Source organism: Anoplopoma fimbria, chromosome 20 (genome assembly GCF_027596085.1).
Source record: "Anoplopoma fimbria isolate UVic2021 breed Golden Eagle Sablefish chromosome 20, Afim_UVic_2022, whole genome shotgun sequence".
NCBI classification, from domain to species: Eukaryota; Metazoa; Chordata; class Actinopteri; order Perciformes; family Anoplopomatidae; genus Anoplopoma; species Anoplopoma fimbria.
Genome location: NC_072468.1, coordinates 24,702,679 through 24,723,005, shown reverse-complemented (window position 1 = coordinate 24,723,005; position 20,327 = coordinate 24,702,679). Strand labels below are relative to the sequence as shown.

The following is a 20,327-nucleotide window of genomic DNA, read 5'->3' as shown; positions in this document are numbered from 1 at the left end:
GTATTAATATCGCCATGAATTACTTCTGTATCTCCTAGTTTGGAGATTATTGGACTAAATATTGTTGTTTGTTTTGTTAAAAAGCCAGAACAGTAAATCAGTTGGCAGGAGCTTCAGTGTCACCAAGAAAGACAACAAAAACACAAGCAGAAATTATTCTATTTCCAAAGCTTCATCATAATGCAAACTATCTTTAAACTATAATAAAACACATCCTACACCACCACCTAGTGGTCAGCTGTTGCATTGGCTAGTACATGAATTATGGCCAATGGTTACTAAACACTTTATAAGTTAAACCTCCAGATGTTTTCGAATATATCACATCAGCAAGAATATTTATCTGAAAACGAGCCATAAGAAGCGTCTGAATATTAACGCTTACTTTTACAGACTTTAAAGACAATAACCAGATTAATTTGGAAACTTTCTTCAGAGGTGCAGAGAACTTGCGGACAGTATATAACTATAAAGAATAAGTGCACCTCAATCTCTCATTGTATTCTAATTTATTGTACATCAAGTCAAAGTGCATCCAGAAAGTATTCAGATTTCTTAGCTTTTCTCACATTTACCGTATTTTCCGCACTATAGGGCGCACTGGATTATAAGGCGCACTGTCAATGAATGGTCTATTTTCGATCTTTTTTCATATATAAGGCGCACCGGACTATAAGGCGCATTAAGCGAAACAAAACAGTCAGTCAGTCAAACTTCCTCCACTTCCTACCATTGATTCATTAACGTTGAATTCTCTCGCAGCTGCTCTATTCCCATGTTCTCCTGCGTGACTGACAGCCTTGAGTGTTCAGTCCGCGTCGTAAGCGTGTCTCTTGACCGGAGCCATGTTGGGTCCTTATACACACACACTGTAATATTATGGTGAAGCAAAGTATGTATTACTCCACGACGCTCCTGACTACGCTAGCCGTAATGCTGCTGCATTAGCCGTAATGCTGCTGCATTAGCCGTAATGCATTAGCCGTGATGCATTAGCCGTAAAGCCGTAAGCCGTAATTAGCCGTAGCCGTAATGCTGCTTAGTAAACTACAAAGCCGCACCGGCTTTGTAGTTTACTAAGTCTACTAAAACATGTTGACAGAGCGCCGTGTACCACACAAAACCGCTTCGAGGTCAGTAAGCACAACCAGAATTAATCCATATATAAGGCGCTCCGGATTATAAGGCGCACTGTCGTTTTTTGAGAAAAGTAAAAGGCTTTTAAGTGCGCCTTATAGTGCGGAAAATACGGTATATGTATATATTTAAATTTTCAAGTTCTTATTTTTAAGATCTTAAGTTGATGCCACGAAGGCTGCAATATCATCTATTATCTTTATTTAATGTTTTATTTTCTTTTTTAATGTTTTTTCTTTATTTAATGTTTCATTTTCTTTATTTAATGTTTCATTATCTTTATTTAATGTTTTATTCTCTTTATTTAATGTTTCATTTTCTTTATTTAATGTTTCATTATCTTTATTTAATGTTTTATTTTCTTTATTTAATGTTTTATTTTCTTTATTTAATGTTTTATTTTCATTATCTTTATTTAATGTTTTATTCATTTTCTTTATTTAATGTTTTATTTCTTTATTTAATGTTTATTTATCTTTATTTAATGTTTCATTATCTTTTTTATGTTTTATTCTCTTTATTTAATGTTTTATTATCTTTATTTTCATTCTCTTTATTTAATGTTTCATTTATTTTCTTTATTTAATGTTTTATTTTCTTTATTTAATGTTTCATTCTCTTTATTTAATGTTTCATTCTCTTTATTACGGCATACTTATATACGTAAGTATATTTCATCCACACAACAAAAACAAATAAGTATTGTACTTTTGCTCTGCTTGGTCAGCTGTGAGACTTTATACACACAAAGGTGTGTGTGCCTTTCACAATAATGCCCAATTAGTCAAATTTACCTCATGTGGACTCCAATCAAGGTGTAGAAATATCTCAGAGATTATCATGAATATCAAAACCTGGTATTTCGATTCCTCTGTGCCATTAAAATAGCTCCATTGTTGAAAAAATGTAGTTGTACTAAGTGATATGTTTCTTTTCATGCCACGTGCCCTGCAGTTACCTTCACCTGACCGTCTCACCTGTTCCTCATCCGCTCATCGTGACACCAGCAGTATAAATACCGGCCCACTGACACACAGAACTGTAGTTTTTCTCCTGCCAGTCTGGTAAGCCTGTGTGTACTTTTGTCCTTGTTTGCCGTCTATAAACTCACTTCATATTATACAGATACTGTAGTTTATTTTGACTCATTCTCGCACACAAAATCCTGCGGCCAGAAATTCTTACTACAGCACCAACTGTGGATTCCTGAAAATAGTCCTTGACAAACGCACTTTTTCCTTCTGTTAGAGTAATGTGTGCCTACAGTGCAAAGCTGTTTTAGGAAATTTTGAAACCTGTTTTTAGAATTCATTATTGGGGTTGAGATCCACAGACAGGAGAGGGAAGTCGGACAGTTCTGACATTCAGAAGCATCTTAAGATCTTGAGTTAATTATTTTCTCATCACTTTATTTAAATCTTGGATATTAAACTCTTTACCTCGAGTTAATGACCTGTTTGTTTTTCAAGATGATGAGATACTTAATGCTTTGAATTATTGCCACCATGGCCAATTTTCAAAAGTGTTTTTTTGTCTTTTTTTATTAATAGTAATGTAACTAGAGACCATCTTGTGATGGGATCACACCAGTTGCAACGCAAAATCAATCCAGGGAGAAAAGTAAGAGGGTTAATGATCCCTTCCCCACTTCTTTAAGCTCCGCCTTTATTTAGATCTCAACTACACACCTGTAAAGTGTCTTAACTGCATCTTGTGACGCTATAGTGAACATATAAACACCTGGCAAAGTCCTCTAAACGTCCGTGGTAGTTGCTGCTACAGTAGGCGTCCCCTTGACCATGATGACTCACACACACACTCACAAGGTGAAAACAACACCAGCCACATGCATCCAGAAAAACACCGACCTTATCTCTGCTAAACTGAGGATGTCTCCTGCCAAAAAGTAAAAGTAAGAGTCTGTGATTCTGCCAAAAAAATGACCAAATGAATGATGATCTTAATGAGACTGAACAACATCCACTCTGAGGAGTTGTTAAATTATTAAAGCCAGCGCTGAGATCATAAATCACAATGTTCTGTAAAAGCTAATAGACCTGGAACTGAAATGCATCACAAATATCTCCCGATGGGACCACAGGAATGCTGTCGATTTACATTTTAGGCATTTTGCTGATGCTTTTTATGAGCATTAACATTACAGGAAAGCAGCTGCACTTTGATGTAGATGTTTGAATGTGTCAAAGAAATGTCATCAGGCTTCCTCAGAATAAAATAAAAAACAATGTCAGATGAGAAAATAACGTTCCATGTTTTAATGATTGTTTAATCACAATCCATGGAATGAAAAACACACCCATATCTGCACTATTGACTCCAGCATACACACTCATACATATAAACACACACACACACACACACACGCTCACACACACTGTCGTCTATCACCAGAACCATCACCCGCCACCGCAGACGAACTGACGGATCGATGGCCGGGACGTTAGTCACCGTTTCACCAGGAAGGAGGGCCCCACTTCGGCCCTGATAAGAATCGGTTACATCCTTCGATAAATAAATAAATAAACAAATAAATAACGTCCAGTGTGGCTCTGATTGGATTAAAGGGAGAGAGGAAGGGCAAGACAAGCCGCCGTGAGGTATGGCCCAACAAATTGGAGCCAACAGTCGGGCCAGAGAGTCCATTTTGGGGCATAATTTACACAGTGAGGAGCATGAGCTGAATCTAATGTCATTTCCATCAATTTTGCATTCTTCCCCTTCCCCCCCACGGGGCTTTTAGCGGTCGTTTGAATCGTCTGGCGGAGGACAGCCGTCGAGCATTACAATGTCGGAGACGTCATTTAGCACGGCAGCAGAGCGAGAGGTGGTTCTTTATGGCGTGGTGACTGGCTGCACATAACAGCGGCAGCGTGCGTCCATTGCTGCAGCCATCCAGCTAATGGCTAACAATATGCTAATAGGGTCTGGGAGAAGAGAAAGGGCCCCAGACAAGCCACTTAATGGATGTTTTATCTGCAGGTCAAGAGTCTCATCAGCCGCAGTCTTGTCCTGACGAGACGTGCCAAGTCAAATTTAGCGATAAAGCGCTTTTAACAAACCGGCCACAAAGTGCTGCAGGGAAGACGAAGGACACAAACACACACCAAGCAAGAGTTTGTGCTGAAATGTGAAACCTGTTTGGCAACCAATGGGAAATCGTTTATTTTATTTTTTTGAAGGGAAATGCACCTTGAAAGCAAAGTTGCCCGAGGACAAGCGGAGACGACAGGACTTCCTGACAGAGCTCAAGATAAATTCACTTCCTGCCCACAAACGGCGGCATTTCTGCTCATGTAAAAAAATGATTTTAAGGTTTTAAGACCAAATGTAGTCCGAAGTTAAGGCTGCTGTCACATTACTCTGGATATTTATTGGACCCTAAACATGTTTTTTTAATAATACCATCAAGAAATAAGCAAAAAGCAGAGGTGAAACAACGTAGTACTGCACTATATTGAGGTACTTTACTGGAATATTTCCTTTTTTGCTACTTTATATACTTAACTACATCTTATAGGGAACATTTTGTAGCTCCACATTTATCTGACAGCTATAGTTACTTCGCAGAAATCCACTTCACATACAAAACATCTGTCAAAACTCAAGCAACACTTGTATATGGAACAACTTTATTGTGAGACGAACGCTAATGTTTGACTTTTAGGTTTTACTAGGTGAAGTTTTTCCAGAAATCTCCACTCTGTTCAAACAAAAGACAAGAAAAATGTACTATATTAGTCAGTTTTTATATGAATATTTGTGTTATTTATGTCTGCACCTCCAAAAACCAAGCGTAACATCCTTGTTTTAAGATAATTGATGCAGGTGGTCAGTGCAGTCAGCTCCAGGTGCTGCTGCTTTGAGTGTGTGAGAATGTTTTTGACCCTCAGACTTTCTGGATTTTGTTTTTTTTCAGGCAAATTTTTGGTTTGTTTTGGGAGAAAAGGAGCAATAGAAAACTGGAACAGCAAATGAGCTTTAAAGAACGGTGTCACGATTCTGAACTTTTGGTGAAACTTGGCATTTATTGGAAACACACATTGTTAATACATCTCACAGTATCAGCACCTCAGTGGCTCGTTAAGTGGAGAAAATAGTCCCTACAAGTATCTGGTACTGCTGCTTTAACTTTCCCACCACTGTCTTTATTGATTATGTGTAGATTAATAAAATCAGACGACTCTATGCACTACGACAACAATTTTAAACTCTCAGCTAATGCAAAAGGTTGTTTTGATGTTGATGCAGTTTCGTTTGAGAATCAATTGAATCACAAAGTTAATCGCAAACATATCTCGTACGTGTTTGTGACAGTAGTGAGTCGGAGGATTACGTCGGCTGTAAAAGTTTTCCTTTCAGTGTCAAACACGGCAAAAGAAAATCCACTTTACATGTTACATAATATTACCTCTGACACACCAGTCTGTGCTACGTCACGATGATTTGTTTAACTCTGAAATAATGACACAAGGGTCGGACTTCCACCTGGGATATAAATGACATGTCTGCTTTTTATTTTTTCCCCCTAAAGTGTCCTCTGACTGTCCAAATGCCAAAATCCATTTCTGGATTTTCAGGCTGCATATATATTGCAGTAGAGGGAGACTACTCAGGGGGTTTGGAGGTCCAACCCTAAACCCAGGTTAAGAAACCTCTGCCTTCAGAAAACCCCATCTGAGATCCAATGTACATGATGTAAAGTCCAAAACAACAACAAACCATGAAGTGACGTAATCAAATTGCTTGTTTATTCTGACCATCAGTCCAAAACCCAAAGATATTTAGTATCATATACTATAACAAAAACAATAAAATCACAATATTTGATAAAGTGGGATCAGCGAATATCTGGTGTTTTTGCTTTAAAAAGATATATGTTCGACTGTGAGATTAATCGTTCCAGCTTTGCATACATTATTTGCTATCTGGTTAACAAACCAGACAATAAGTGCATTTTCCAGGATATTCTTATTAATACACCCAACACCTAATATTCACATACCAGTAGAGGAAGGAAACGCGCACTGATTTGCATTTTATTTAGCAGATTTTTTAAAATTCTGTAAACATTTGTGCTCAATTTGGATAAAAATGAATACCTGTTTCTTTAATAATTCAAACATGTCTTCAGGCTTTCTGTTCTGCATTTTTCTTGTTACTTATCGGTTGACACACAATTTATTATATGTGTGATCAACCTATAATATCTCAAGTTCTACCTGCTCAGTCGGGGCACTTTTACCGAAAGCTTGCTGCTACAGAGCATCTTCGTCCCGTCCTCACAGGTGTCACACACTCTATCCCCCCCACCCGTCTCCTCTGTGTTTACTTAATAAAGTGGGTGTATCTGGGTGGCATGTGTCCAGCCCAACTGCTGCCTCCACAAAGACAACGAGGCCTGATAGCGGGGAAACAGCAGAGAGCCGTCTGCATAACAACGACTCATTATGATGATGAAATGTCCTACAAGGCCCCAAACACCCTTTTAAAGAAATCTCTCCCTCTGATAAGGGGGAGTCTAGAGAGAGGGGGGGGGTCCTAACCTGATTGGATCGGCGGCTCGGAGGGGGCGCGGGTAACGAAATCAAAACGGCCGTCAAGCCGCTGTCATGCATAATTAATTGGGCCTTCTACGACCAACTACACAAAAATCCATGGTCATTTGATTAGGGGGTTTTGGAGGACTCTCTGAAGTGCATCGCTGTCTGAGCCGCTTCCACGCTCACCTCTCTATCAGTGGGGATACAGTGTCGGAGGCCTGCTGCAGGTTCAACTCTAACATCCAGCAGGGGCTAAATTCAAACTCTCATTGGGGGGGGCTTTTAAAACTCAAGGACATAATATATCTACTTCATAGTCGGTGCAAACTGTGCGGTCGTGTGTGTTTTGCTGAATGTCACTACAATCTATAGATACAGAGACATCTAACAGTTCTCAGCAGGTGAAGACAATGAAACATCCGCCCTTCTATCCTTTCTACCACAGAGCTGCCCTTGAGCAAGGCACTCAGCCTCCCATTTGCTCCACTGGAGCGTGCAGTGACAATTATGAGGCGGTATGTCTATAGCCATGCTTCTGAGGCTAAGTTTCATCTTAATGCTAAAATTAGCATGCTAACACGCTCACAATGACAATGTTAATATGCCGATTCTTTTAGCAGGAATTGTTCTCCCACGTTCACCATCTTAAGGCCTTATTAAAGTGAGGGCCTGACAAATAATTAACTCAAAAATGTGAAATACACGCCCACCATTTTTCCCCATTCAAGGAAAAAATTACGTCGCTTTTTAGCCTGCATAATATCGTGAAAGTATTTAGGACAATAACAACGGTTTGATGAAATACATATTCATTTGTGCCAAGTGTTAAAGTAGACACACTCATTTTCATGTTTTTTGGGTTTCTACTAAAAGATGTTCACATTATTCATTGAAGCTGTGTTCAATTCACACCAGTAAATAGATTATTTGTCCATTACCTCTCATTGTGTGTGGCAAAAGCCATAAATTACAATTATTTAATTTCACTTAACTTGTCTTTATTTCTGTTATTTTACATATTATAATCTTGTTATCTTTTTCTAACTATTAGCACTTGTGGTTTAACATTTGCTCTTATTTTTGTTAATGTGTTGCTTTACGTTAAGCATTATGTAACTTTTTGAAAATGACAAAGCTTTTTGTGATCATTAACGTTATTATAATTGTGTGCCATGTAACAGTTACCATATGAAAATGCTGAAATGTGACATAACAAAAAATTATGGACTTAAGAAAATATTTCTAATAATTTGGTGTTTATGTAAAAGCAGTAGTTCTGATCATCAAATAATTCAAACTATTGTTGCATAAAAACAATTTATGAAGTTCTAATAGAAGGAAGTTTAATGAGCCGTACGTCAAACTACTGTGACATCTGTGTGTGAGCACCGCCACCTGCAGGACATCAGAGGAACTACAGATAAAAACAACAGGAAGTGAAACACAGTAGACGAGTCAAACCGCAGCAATATTTTTATTCAAAAAAAGCATATATTCAGGAATTAAAGATGCATATACTTACATGTGTAAATAATATTCAAATACACAATGTGGGAAAACAATGTGCTTCAGTAGCTGCAATGTCTTTATGCAAATCGTGTGCATACATGAAAATGTCTTTAGGGATGTGGGGTTTTCATGGTTTGTTAAGGACACAACATCTCCCTTTTTATTTTAGGGAGATCCTGATTTTTTGTTTTAGTTGTTTTGGTCACATCCCTCATTTAAAAAGTTTCAAAAGCATGACCTCATCACTGTTTAAAATGGAAGACAGCATCCTCCGGGTTCTCTCACCATCACCACGTCTCAACGAATTCACCAATGAAAGTAAAAAAAAAAAAAAAAAAAGAAGAAAGAAAACTATCACTGCTGAAGCACTAGATCCATTAACACAACGTGAGATTAACTTTCTTTATTATCCTTTATTCTCTTAACTTCCTGCAGAGCTCACAAAGCATCTGCTCATGAATTTAAGAGGAGCCGGTTTTGAATGTAGGAGGTGTGTAGCCGCCTGGCTCGGGTTAAACCGGGCGGTCCGGGCGGGGAAAAGGGTATTTGAACGCATCGGGGTATTTGAAGATGCTTTGGGGGGTATTTAGGGGGGTAAAGACCAAGGTGGGTATTGTGGTACTTCTGTCGAGCGGTACCTGCTGGCAGGATGTAGAGGGGTGTATGAGAGGTGGGGGGGTCGCCCTAGTTGACCGGTTGGCGCCGTCCCTCTGGGATGATCGAGGTGAAGAAGGTGCTGATGAAGGACCACGCGGTGGTAACGAAGCTTGGTTCGGGGACGACAGGGGCGGCGGCGGCGGCAGCTTGGTCTTGGTCCTGGTCCTCTGGGCCTCCAGCTCCGTCCTCACCCCTGTCGTCCTCCTCCACCCCCTCCATCCCCTCATCCATCAGGCGCTCCTGGGACACAAGATACAGAGAATAGTGAGGATGTGATGCTACACGCCTGCAACGTGATCATAACATTCATTGAAGACCTTTATGTTTTGGTTTGATTTTCAGAAGTTAATCTCCAAAATTTGATTTTAATGAACTTTGGTGGAAACTTGGGCTTTGCTCTAAAGAATGAATAATTAAGAGAAGATAAGATCATTTAAAAGAATCCTTTATTAGTCCCACATCGAGGACATTTGCAGGATTACAGCAGCGGAGAGGATAGTGCAAATAAGAGACATCAGTAAAAATAAAACAAGATCAAAACAAGTATTATAAATAAGTAATAACACAGTAAAGAATAACAAATAAGTAAAAAAAAAACTAAAATATCATAAACATACAAAATGATTATTAGTATTGCACAGAATTTGTATATTGCACAGATTTATATTCATAATTCTTTGGGTATTTCATCAAAATTAAGTTTTGATGAAGATCTGCTTCAAGGTACATATCTAATTACTTTTTCCACATCTTGATGCAGCTAATTGTCTCTCTTTCTCTAGTGTTTCTAAAGATTATTTTTAGGCATTTCTTGCTCATATTTGACAGAGGACAGTGTAGAAATGGGGGAGAGAAAGAGAGAGAAAGGCGTATGACATGCAACAAAGCTCCCAAGTGCGGAATTGAACCCAGGATGTTGAGGTTTGTTGCGTGCGCTGTAACCACCAGCTTAAAATCTTTATGCAGATCTATTCAGACTTTAATCTGGTCTCTTGTCAACCTTAGAAATCTTACTTAGAACGACGCAAATTATATTTAACTGCGGTTAACAGCAGCAAGTCGGACAGATGGGTAAGAGCTGTTGCATGGTTCCTGCAGAGTTAAAGACAGAGTAGGGAGGTTGAGAGTCGCTGCCCAGCTCACCATTTCCTGTATGTCCTGGTGTCTCTCCGGCTCCTCCTGAGGAGGTCTGACCCGTTCTCCTCCTCTGTGGTTCTGCTGCTCCGGCCTGAAGGGAAACCAACCAGCCTGATGCCTGGAGAAAAAAAACACAAACACACTCTTAAACTTTTATCTTGCAAACGTAGACATTTTTTTAAAAAAGTGGTAAAAAAAAAAAAAAAAAAAAAGAATTCCATTTGAAAGATTTGTTAAAACTGACTCTGGCCACAAACACAAACACAACTAACTGAATACAAATAAGCGCAAATGTGAGATATGTAAACATATGTGTGTGTAAAATATAATGTCTCACAGGTATACGAGCAGCATGGCGCCGATCACTATGACGAAGCGGCTGAAGGAGGAGTAGAAGTAGACGATGCTGAGCAGGACGCCGGCGCGGGACACCGTGTACAACCAGTCCAGCCAATCGCGGTTCAGCTCGTCGTCGTTCATCACCGCCCCGCCCTGCGCGTTCATCTGGATGTTCGGGTTGGCGGGTCGGTTCTCGGGCAGAGGGTTGGGCGCCGGGTTTGGCCCCAGCGGGGGCTGCACGGCCTCGTTGGGCTGGGGGGCGGTTGAAGCGGGGAGGAGGAGGGAGTGGAAGGTGGGGGCGCCGGGAGGCTGGGAGGCGGCTACTGCTGCTTGGCTGATGAGGAGGAGAAAAAAAACAAACATTCAGATGTTTAGAGGAAAAAACAATCAACTCAACTTCAGTTTATAGGTTTGGTTTTGATTTGAATCTGTTAGAAAGAACTTGAGAGGAAGAAATAACTTGTTAAAATAACATAAAAATATTTAGATAATACATTAGTTGTTTATCACAATGGACCTCAAATTATATCTCTAAAAGTAGCTGTAATGAATTATTTATATGTATTCTAACACGTCCATGTTCCCTTTAAGTCCTCACCATTATATTCATTATATTTAATAATCGTGATAAGGTAGCAATTAGAAAAAGATCAAACAGCCGTGACCACTTTCAGACACATTTTTTTAAACTTACTATTGCATGTAGTAGTGGCGTGCGTACATCTGCTGCCACCACAGCATCTGCATGGGCATGTACATGGGGTGGGGGGGCATGTTGGCAGGGAGGTCGCCCTGTAAAGGGACCTGGGCTCCGTCTGGCCTGAGGAGGAACGCCATGTTTGTTATTACATGTAATTACACGGTGCAACAAACACACAGCGTCCAATGACAACAACGTGTTCTGTCTCACTCTTTAGTTTTCACTCTTGATAATCCCTATTTAAAATAGATTTGATTATCTTCTGCTTGCTTGTAAGGTAATATGTAAAAGTTATTCAACAGTTCTGCTTTCAAAATAAAAGACTCCACAGTGATGATTGTGTTGAATCAGCAACTCCCTTTCAGTCTCAACAACAACTGATTGTAATAACCTTCTTTTAAAGGTTTGATTTATTGCAGGGCTGATGTATTTGATCACATTAGATTATAAAGTTCCAATCATTTTTTATAGGAAACATGCTGTAAAAAGGATTTGCACTGGGTGGCATGTATGTGAAAAATAGGATGGTCTGTACATTTTGTAGTAGAAGACGTTGTTTGATGGCACAACAGAGTTTGTTTACTGTATCAATTATTATAGATCATTAATATCATTGCCTTATTTTGAGGAAAACGCTGGAACATCGGCGAGAATGAGTTGGTCATCAGTTATATTGTGGTGTCCGAGACTTGCTTACCACTGAGGAACAGCAGCGGGGCCCTGAGGGTTGTACTGGGGGACGCCGCCGCGATACCTCACCCCGTCATAACTTCCTGGGACAGAAGCAGAGGAGGAGGAAGCAGAGGAGGAGGAGGGGGCTGGCTGACTGGCATGGGAGGCGGATCCGGCGCTGTCTGAACTCTGAGAGACGAGATGTGAAAACCCAATCAGAAGTTGAGCATAGCACATTTCTGCGTTTTTGAATAATCAATACAAAGAAAAGACATGATGTTTGATAAAAGGTGTCTTTCTTTGTCTGCATCCCTACGACTAATATCTTTACAGTCAATACAAAGGCTATTTGTGGTGAAAAAACACTGCTGAATAAAGTCAGAAATAAAAATTACTTTTTAATCTGAACCAGCTGGCAACCTCCGGTTCTGAAAAAGTAAAGCCAATACTAATGTGTCCTAAACGTGCATTCTTTCTGATGGCCACCAGGGGGCGACTCCTCTGTTTCAAAAAAGAAGTCTGGTTGTATAGAAGTCTACGAGAAAATGACTCTACTTCTCTCTTGATTTATTCCCTCAGTAAACATTGTAAACATGAGTTTATGGTCTCAATCTCTAGTTTCAAGTCTTCTTCAATACAGCATGATGTTCATTTAGTAAATTATGATTTCATTTAGAGTCCAGTAATGCTACCTTGTGATTGAGAGGTCTACCGCAGCGTTGTCTGGTTCATGAAATTAGTTGTCACCTTATTGATGCTCTAAAAATGTCTTATTAAGCGTTTGGTTGCACTTAGCTCCACCCTCTTGTGTCACTTCTGGTTGCAAAAAAACAAGATAGCGACGGCCAAAATGCCCAACTTGAAGCCACTTCTTATAACCAGTATCTGATCTGAACACACCTCAAGAGTATCTTGACTCTAGAATTAAGCTGTGTACATTAGCTGCTAGCACAAAACCTAAAGCTCTAAATCAGATAAGTGAAAGTAAACCTGGTCCGCTGTACAGTAGCCTCAACTCCAAACAACAAAGTTGTCACACACACACACACACACACACACACACTGTTAAAGCCCTACAAGACGGTGTGTGTGTGTGTGGTCTACTCACGCTGGCGTCAGAAGCAGAAGAGCTGGCCATGGCGGGGCTTCGAGGCATGGGTGAGGCTGGGGGCTGTGAGAGGCACACACTAGATGCATCATGTGGTATTCATCCTGCTGCGGGTCCACGAATCCAGGATGTGGGAGGAAGAGAGAGAGAGAGAGAGAGAGGAGAGGAGGGGGAGGAGGAGGTGAGGGCAGCAACAGATCAGAGAGATAAAACAAGAAACCGAGAAAGAGAGAGAGAGAGAGGGGAAGGGTTATTGAGGAACTTGCCAGAACTCAGACACAACGCTCAGCCTTTGTTTGTAAAACCCATCAGATCAGCTATTGTTTCCTAGGCAGCATGTTTCGGTTCTCCAAAAGCACACACATAGATGTGTGTGTGTGTGTGTGTGTGTGTGTGTGTGTGTGTGTGTGTGTGTGTGTGTGTGTGTGTGTGTGTGTGTGTGTGTGTGTGTGTGTCCTCCTTGTCAGCTTTTTTATGTGCAAAGATGCCAAAGATTTCCTGCTACGAGCTTGTCAAATGAGTAGGTTTGATTATTTTCTCTGTCAAACTTGATGGGGTTTTGGACTGCTACATTTTAAGACGTCCACTTTGTGGGAATTCAGACATTTTTCTATATTTTATGACATTTTAAAGACAAAACAATTACATAAGAAAATGGCTTTTTCAGACAGGGACAAATCTATTTGAGTGGGTTGCCAAATTAGATTTTATCCATGCAGAACATTGACCGAACATTCACCTCATGAACAAACACAGCCTTACCTTTCTGAGCACATCTCTGAGCTGTAGGTGGTCTGGAAGGAGCCTCCCCGAGTACACCAGTCGCTGGTCTTTGGACAGCTAAAAACAAACAGAGACGTATGGTGAGACAGAGAAATGACCGGTGTAAAAACAGCGTCAAACGGTGTAAATGTGTTTTCTTTTAGGTGTTAAAACGGCAACAGGAAAAGTGCATTTAGGTCACTGGCTGTGTGACTATCTCAGTCACTGTGTAAACAGATAAGGGCGTATTTGCCTCGAAAGAAAGAGCCCAAGAGCAAACTTTGAAGCTAAAACCTCCAATGTTTCAAGTGTTCCCAAGGTCAAATAAGAAAACCCGTTTGAGAAGTCGCAAAGGAACAAAAAAATAGAAAATTTGAGCGTCGATAATTCCATGAAAATCGGAACAAACTCCATGTGCTGATGGGAGATCATGTGCTACGATCATTAGCATCAAAGCAGAGACCAAATGGAGCTTTTGTGAGACTTTTCTCAACTGTTTTTTCAAAGGTCAAGCATGAACACACTCAACGGAAACATGATCCTTTGGTCGGCTCTGATGTGTCTGTTTCTTACTGTGAGAGGGGGAAGACCTTGTTGTTGTGTAGAGTTAGAACATGAGAGGCGAGTGATTAGGCACCTTTGGATTAGATTGCTTGGCTACAGATTAGATTTTGAAGTTTAATAAAAGCACATCCAGCGTGTGCAATCATATTCTCTGTGCTTCCCGAGGCTCTGCACTTTATCTCATTAAGGACACTCCATGACCATGAAGTTATCACCTCGTTCACACTGACAATACAAATATATGATTGTGTTCCTGTGTGCTATGCTTTCTCTTTTATCATCTCGTCTTCTCTCTCCTTTTGCAGCACGATCTGGTTAACGTGAGGAACAAACTTTCACTTTTATCTTAACACATATTACTTGTTATGTGTGATTTCACAGCTTTGCTTCGCTCCTCATAGCTGTTTTTAGTCATGACAAATTGAAACCGAAACATTTGTAAGGGTGTTTTTTTTTTCTTCCCCATTCCATTCCACTGAGTAAGCAGGTCAGAAACAGCATGCCATTTGTTTGTTTGACTCAGTCAAATTCAGTTTTTGTTGTACTGAAAGTATCAGGTTTAGAAAAAGACATGAAAACTACTGCTCAACTCATCCGTGAAAATCCAGCCTAGTCTATTTGTTAAATACAAACTTTAAGAGATTATTTTTCACCAAATATGCGAACAGGAGGCTTATTGTTCACAAAGCATCACAACGCACCTCAACACAGTCGTTACTCAGGATGAAGACAGGAGTATTGTATTTTGTTATATGATCGTGTAGAACTCTCTAAACACACAATCGGAGGGAGTGGTTCAAAAAGTATCAGTCGTATTACTGACATGATTTCTGCGTCTTTGCTCCACGAAGAATGAAAACCACAAAGTGTTTACAGTTATCCTTTCAAACCTGCAGGTGTACAGGAGTGTTCTGTTCTCAGGAGATAAAATGTCTGTTTACTTTAACTGTTTGCTACGTCGTGTCATGAATGCCTAAGATGGTGGCTAACTGAGTGCCTCGACTGTACATATGCGTCATTTCAATAATGTTATTAACTTATATGTGAATTATTTTGCAAGATATTAGTTTTTTTTCCTGTTAAGTCTGTTTACTAATTCAACTATGAATAGATATTGGTCCAGAACTGAATAGAACCAGAACAATTAGTTGTTTAGTCATTTGGCAGAAAAATGTTAATATTTTCAAAGAAATATGAAAAATATTTGTGAGAATTTTATGTTTGGGAAATGGAATATCTTTGGGAACTGTTCGACATAGAAAAAGTATCTGAAGCAGGTTGGCTCTAGGTGATTGCATATGTTATGTTCTACTGTTTTGTAGACCAACCTGTTGATCCATTACAGGAAAATAAATGGCTAATTAATTGATAATTAAAATAATTGTTAGTTGCAGCCCTATATTTGTCTTTTGGTACGCTTTAGTCAAAGTGTATCTAGTTCTATATCCACCCTAACATTATCATAAACTTTTAGGAGTCACTACAGGTCCATGAGTCAGTTTTAAACTCCTTTTCAAGTGTATTAAACTCCAAGTTAAGACAATAACATAAGACCTTATTTATCTGAAGGAAAATACGTGAAAGAAGAAAAACCATCGAACATGAGGTAGAGCGTAACCACAAGGTTGGTGGTTCAAACCCCTACCGAGGTGCTTGCTGGGGTACACGTTGGTGATGTGACTCTTCAGCCTCTCCACGGTCCAGTTGAGGAAGCAGTTAATGGTCTGGTCTTCATACTTCTGGTTGGGGGCCTTGATGACCAGGGTAACAGGACTATCAACTGCCAAGGAGTCCATGGCTCATATTACTAGCAGGGCGGGCTCTGAAGAACCTGAGTTTTTTGTGTCACAACTCAGGAATCACCTGAGGAGAAAGCTGCCTCAAATCCTCTCCATTCTGGGGCTCAGATAAAACAAGACAACTGTCTCTGCAGTGGGTTTTGATGGTGGGGGAGGGATGTGGTTCCCCTTCTACAGCGTCTGCTTCATCTGCTGGGGAAGTTGGTGGCTTCCAATTATATTGATAGGAAGTCTTCTGTCGTGGTAGTTCTTGGATTTCTGGTGGAAGAAAAACATGAAGAAAAGTCTCTTTTAGGGGGTAGGACGTTTTTCACACATATTATATACAGCTTTTACTTTTATTTGAACACGATATTTTACTGCAATCCTGTTTTCACACCCGTAAAAACATTTTTTTATGTCTTGTCTTGTCAGTTTTTATACCTCGGTCCTAGCAATGTTGTATTTAAGCCGTATTTGTGAAAGAGGAATTGATGAAAAAGCATAATTTGCTCAGTTGCCAGTCAGTTTAGAGGCTGTAGTTTGTGGTTCTGTTGAATTGGACTGCGTTATAATCAAAGCGGTACAATATTATGTCGATTTCATTTATATGAATAAGACTAATTATATTAGAGACACTTCGTAGTATAACATTTGGGCTGCCGCGTCTTAGCTCTATTTAGAGATCTCTTGGTTCTTTTTGTATGCTTTTTCATGCTTTATTTCAGAAGAAACTTATGGGCATGTCTCTGGTAAACACCAGATTTAAAGTTGTGTTTTTACATTCCTACAGGTGAATTAATAGAGTTTGCTGGTACTTTAACACCAAGAATCTGGGGCTTTTATGTGAATCCTAGGATTCCTCAAGATTCCCAATACTACAAATTAATCCAACAGGTGATCTAGTTTTGCCGGAATACTGTACATAAAGGTTAGTTTAGCTAATAATAATGAATTTAGTAATGAAATCTTTTTTTCTCACTCTGTTAGAACCTTCTCTGGCTGAGTGATGTAATAAACACTGGTATCTGTACATCTTTAAAGCCCTTGTCGATGACAGTGGAAAATAGTACATGGACACATTAACAGCAAAAAGAGATAATACAAAGTAAAATAAAGACAAATGACCAAAACAAAAAAAAGGGACAAAAAGCAAACCGTGGGTCCAAAACAGATGTCTGAGAAGGTGGATGTGTGTTTGTCTTGTATGTGATAAGGATAAGCGAGTGAGGGGTGATGAAATAGGAGGTAATATAGACACATATCCTCGTATATATATATATATATATATGCATGTTTATTTTCAAGTGTAAAGAAGGAAAATTGAATTCAAGAATAATAACAAAGTAACCAAATATTAAAATATATGTAAATATTAAAATGGCTTGCTTGTTTGATGTCTTTGCATCATTTTAAATACAAAATGTGATTCTCTGAGCTGGAAATGTAGTTTTGAAATACCTTCACACACACACACACACACATACATACATACATACACATGTATGTATATATATATATATATATATATATATATATATATATATATATATATATATATACATACATACATACATACATACACACATATGTGTGTGTTTCTTTTTAAGTGTAAAGAAGGAAAATTGAATTCAAGAAGAATAATAAAGTAAAATATTAAAATATATGTAAATATTCAAATATCTTGCTTGTTTGATGTTTTTGCTCATGCTTGGCATCATTTTAAATACAGAATGTAGTTTTGAAATACCTTCACACACACACACACACACATATATATATATATATATATATATATGTGTGTGTTTCTTTTTAAGTGTAAAGAAGGAAAATTGAATTCAAGAAGAATAATAAAGTAACCAAATATATGTAAATATTCAAATATCTTGCTTGGCATCATTTTAAATACAGAATGTAGTTTTGAAATACCTTCACACACACAACACACACACACATACACACACACACACACACATACATACACACACACACACACACACACACACACATACACACACTCACACACAACACACACACACATATATATACACACACACACACCCACCCACCCACCCACACACACACACACACACACACACACTCTCTCTCTCTCACACACACACACATATACACACACTATAATGTTTATAAAAAGGTAAACAAACATCAACATGTCAACAGAGGAGCTGATGTGGAGGTCACGTGGTCCACCTGCTCCGTTGCGTCATCTTCCCAGTGAACAAACAGCTAACAAAGGTGTGCTAAATGCCCCCAGAGTCCAGCTAACCCGGGACACACAAGCAGGGCCAATGCTCCCGGGCCAAAACGCACATGGAAGCAGCTCAAAGTGAGCCTCAAAACAGCTGTTAGCAACACGGTTAGCATGTGTGCTAACGCTAGCTTCCGTGTTGCTAACTAGCAGTAAAAACGATAAAAACACGTAAATAAAAACGGGTTTCACGGTGTTGACGTGAAGAACAGAAGCTCAGGTACTCACACGAGAGAGGGTTTTGTTCTCCGTACCTGTGTGCTCAGGTGGTGCCGTCGTCTGCTTCGTCCTCTCGGCTCGCCTTGTTGTTGTAAATGTCGCCTGTGTGTGTGTGAGGGAGAGAGACCGGAAGTCACGTCATCGGCCACGTCATCAGCCACGTCATCAGTCAGCTGATCCGGAGAGGAAACCGGAAAGACCATCACTTAAAGAATGTCTATCTATTATTATCCTTTATTATTATCCTTTATTATTATTTATTATTGTTCCCCTTTATTATTCCCTTTTTATTATTCCCCTTTATTATACCCTTTATTATTCCCCTTTATTATTCCCCTTTTATTATTCCCCTTTATTATTCTCCTTTATTATTCCCTTTTTATTATTCTCCTTTATTATTCTCCTTTATTATTCCCTTTATTATTCCCTTTTTATTATTATTCCCCTTTATTATACCCTTTTTATTATTCCCCTTTATTATACTCCTTTATTATTCCCCTTTATTATTCCCCTTTATTATTCCCCTTTATTATTCCCTTTATTATTCTCCTTTATTATTCTCCTTTATTATTCCCCTTTATTATACCCTTTTTATTATTCTCCTTTATTATTCCCTTTTTATTATACCCTTTTTATTATTCTCCTTTATTATTCTCCTTTATTATTCCCCTTTATTATTCTCCTTTATTATTCCCCTTTATTATTCCCTTTATTATTCTCCTTTTATTATTCTCCTTTATTATTCTCCTTTATTATTCCCTTTATTATACCCTTTTTTTATTATTCTCCTTTATTATTCCCTTTTTATTATCCTTTATTATTATCCTTTATTATTCCCCTTTATTATCCCCTTTTATTATTCTCCTTTATTATTCTCCTTTATTATACCCTTTATTATACCCTTTTTATTATTCCCCTTTATTATTCTCCTTTATTATTCCCTTTTTATTATTCTCCTTTATTATTCTCCTTTATTATTCCCCTTTATTATTCCCTTTTTATTATTCCCCTTTATTATTCCCCTTTTATTATTCCCTTTATTATTCTCCTTTATTATTCCCCTTTATTATTCCCCTTTTATTATTCCCCTTTTATTATTCCTCTTTTATTATACCCTTTATTATTCCCTTTATTATTCCCCTTTATTATACCCTTTATTATTCTCCTTTTTATTATTCCCTTTTTATTATTCTCCTTTATTATTCTCCTTTATTATTTTATTATTCCCCTTTATTATTCCCCTTTATTATTCCCCTTTATTATTCCCCTTCGACAACAGATCCGGAGAGAAAACCAGAAAGACCAGCCGAGGAAGTATTCAGATCTCTATCTCTGTTTGGTGCATACATGACTTCAAGTTATTTCTTCCTCCTCACTTAAAGAATGTCTATCAAATAAAGCAAGAAGATTGGAAAATATTGTATTGTTTTGATTTATTCCCCTTTTATTATTCCTCCTTTATTATTCCCCTTTATTATACCCTTTATTATACCCTTTTTATTATTCTCCTTTATTATTCTCCTTTATTATTCCCCTTTATTATTCCCCTTTATTATTATACCCCTTTTATTATTCCCCTTTATTATTCCCCTTTTATTATTCTCCTTTTATTATTCCCCTTTTATTATTCCCCTTTATTATTCCCCTTTTATTATTCCCCTTTATTATACCCTTTTTATTATTCTCCTTTATTATTCCCCTTTATTATTCTCCTTTATTATACCCTTTTTATTATTCCCCTTTATTATTCCCCTTTTATTATTCCCTTTTTATTATTCTTTATTATTCCTTTTTATTATTTCCTTTATTATTCTCCTTTATTATTCCCCTTTATTATTATACCCTTTTTATTATTCCCCTTTATTATTCCCCTTTTATTATTCCCCTTTATTATTCCCCTTTATTATTCCCCTTT

At 38.4% G+C, this 20,327-nt stretch overlaps 1 protein-coding gene across 1 annotated transcript; it reads right to left on the bottom strand.

Annotated features, from left to right (window-relative positions):
- Positions 1–8,153: 8,153 nt before the first annotated feature.
- On the bottom strand, positions 8,154–18,552 carry herpud2 (HERPUD family member 2). Its single transcript, XM_054621448.1, is given in 10 exon segments — positions 8,154–9,104; positions 10,008–10,119; positions 10,339–10,674; positions 11,035–11,160; positions 11,738–11,901; positions 12,821–12,885; positions 12,888–12,927; positions 13,583–13,650; positions 15,786–16,203; positions 18,422–18,552. Coding segments are annotated over 9 exon segments (1,281 nt in total). The 5' UTR covers positions 15,943–16,203; positions 18,422–18,552; the 3' UTR covers positions 8,154–8,891.
- Between the last annotated feature and the right edge of the window lie 1,775 nt (positions 18,553–20,327).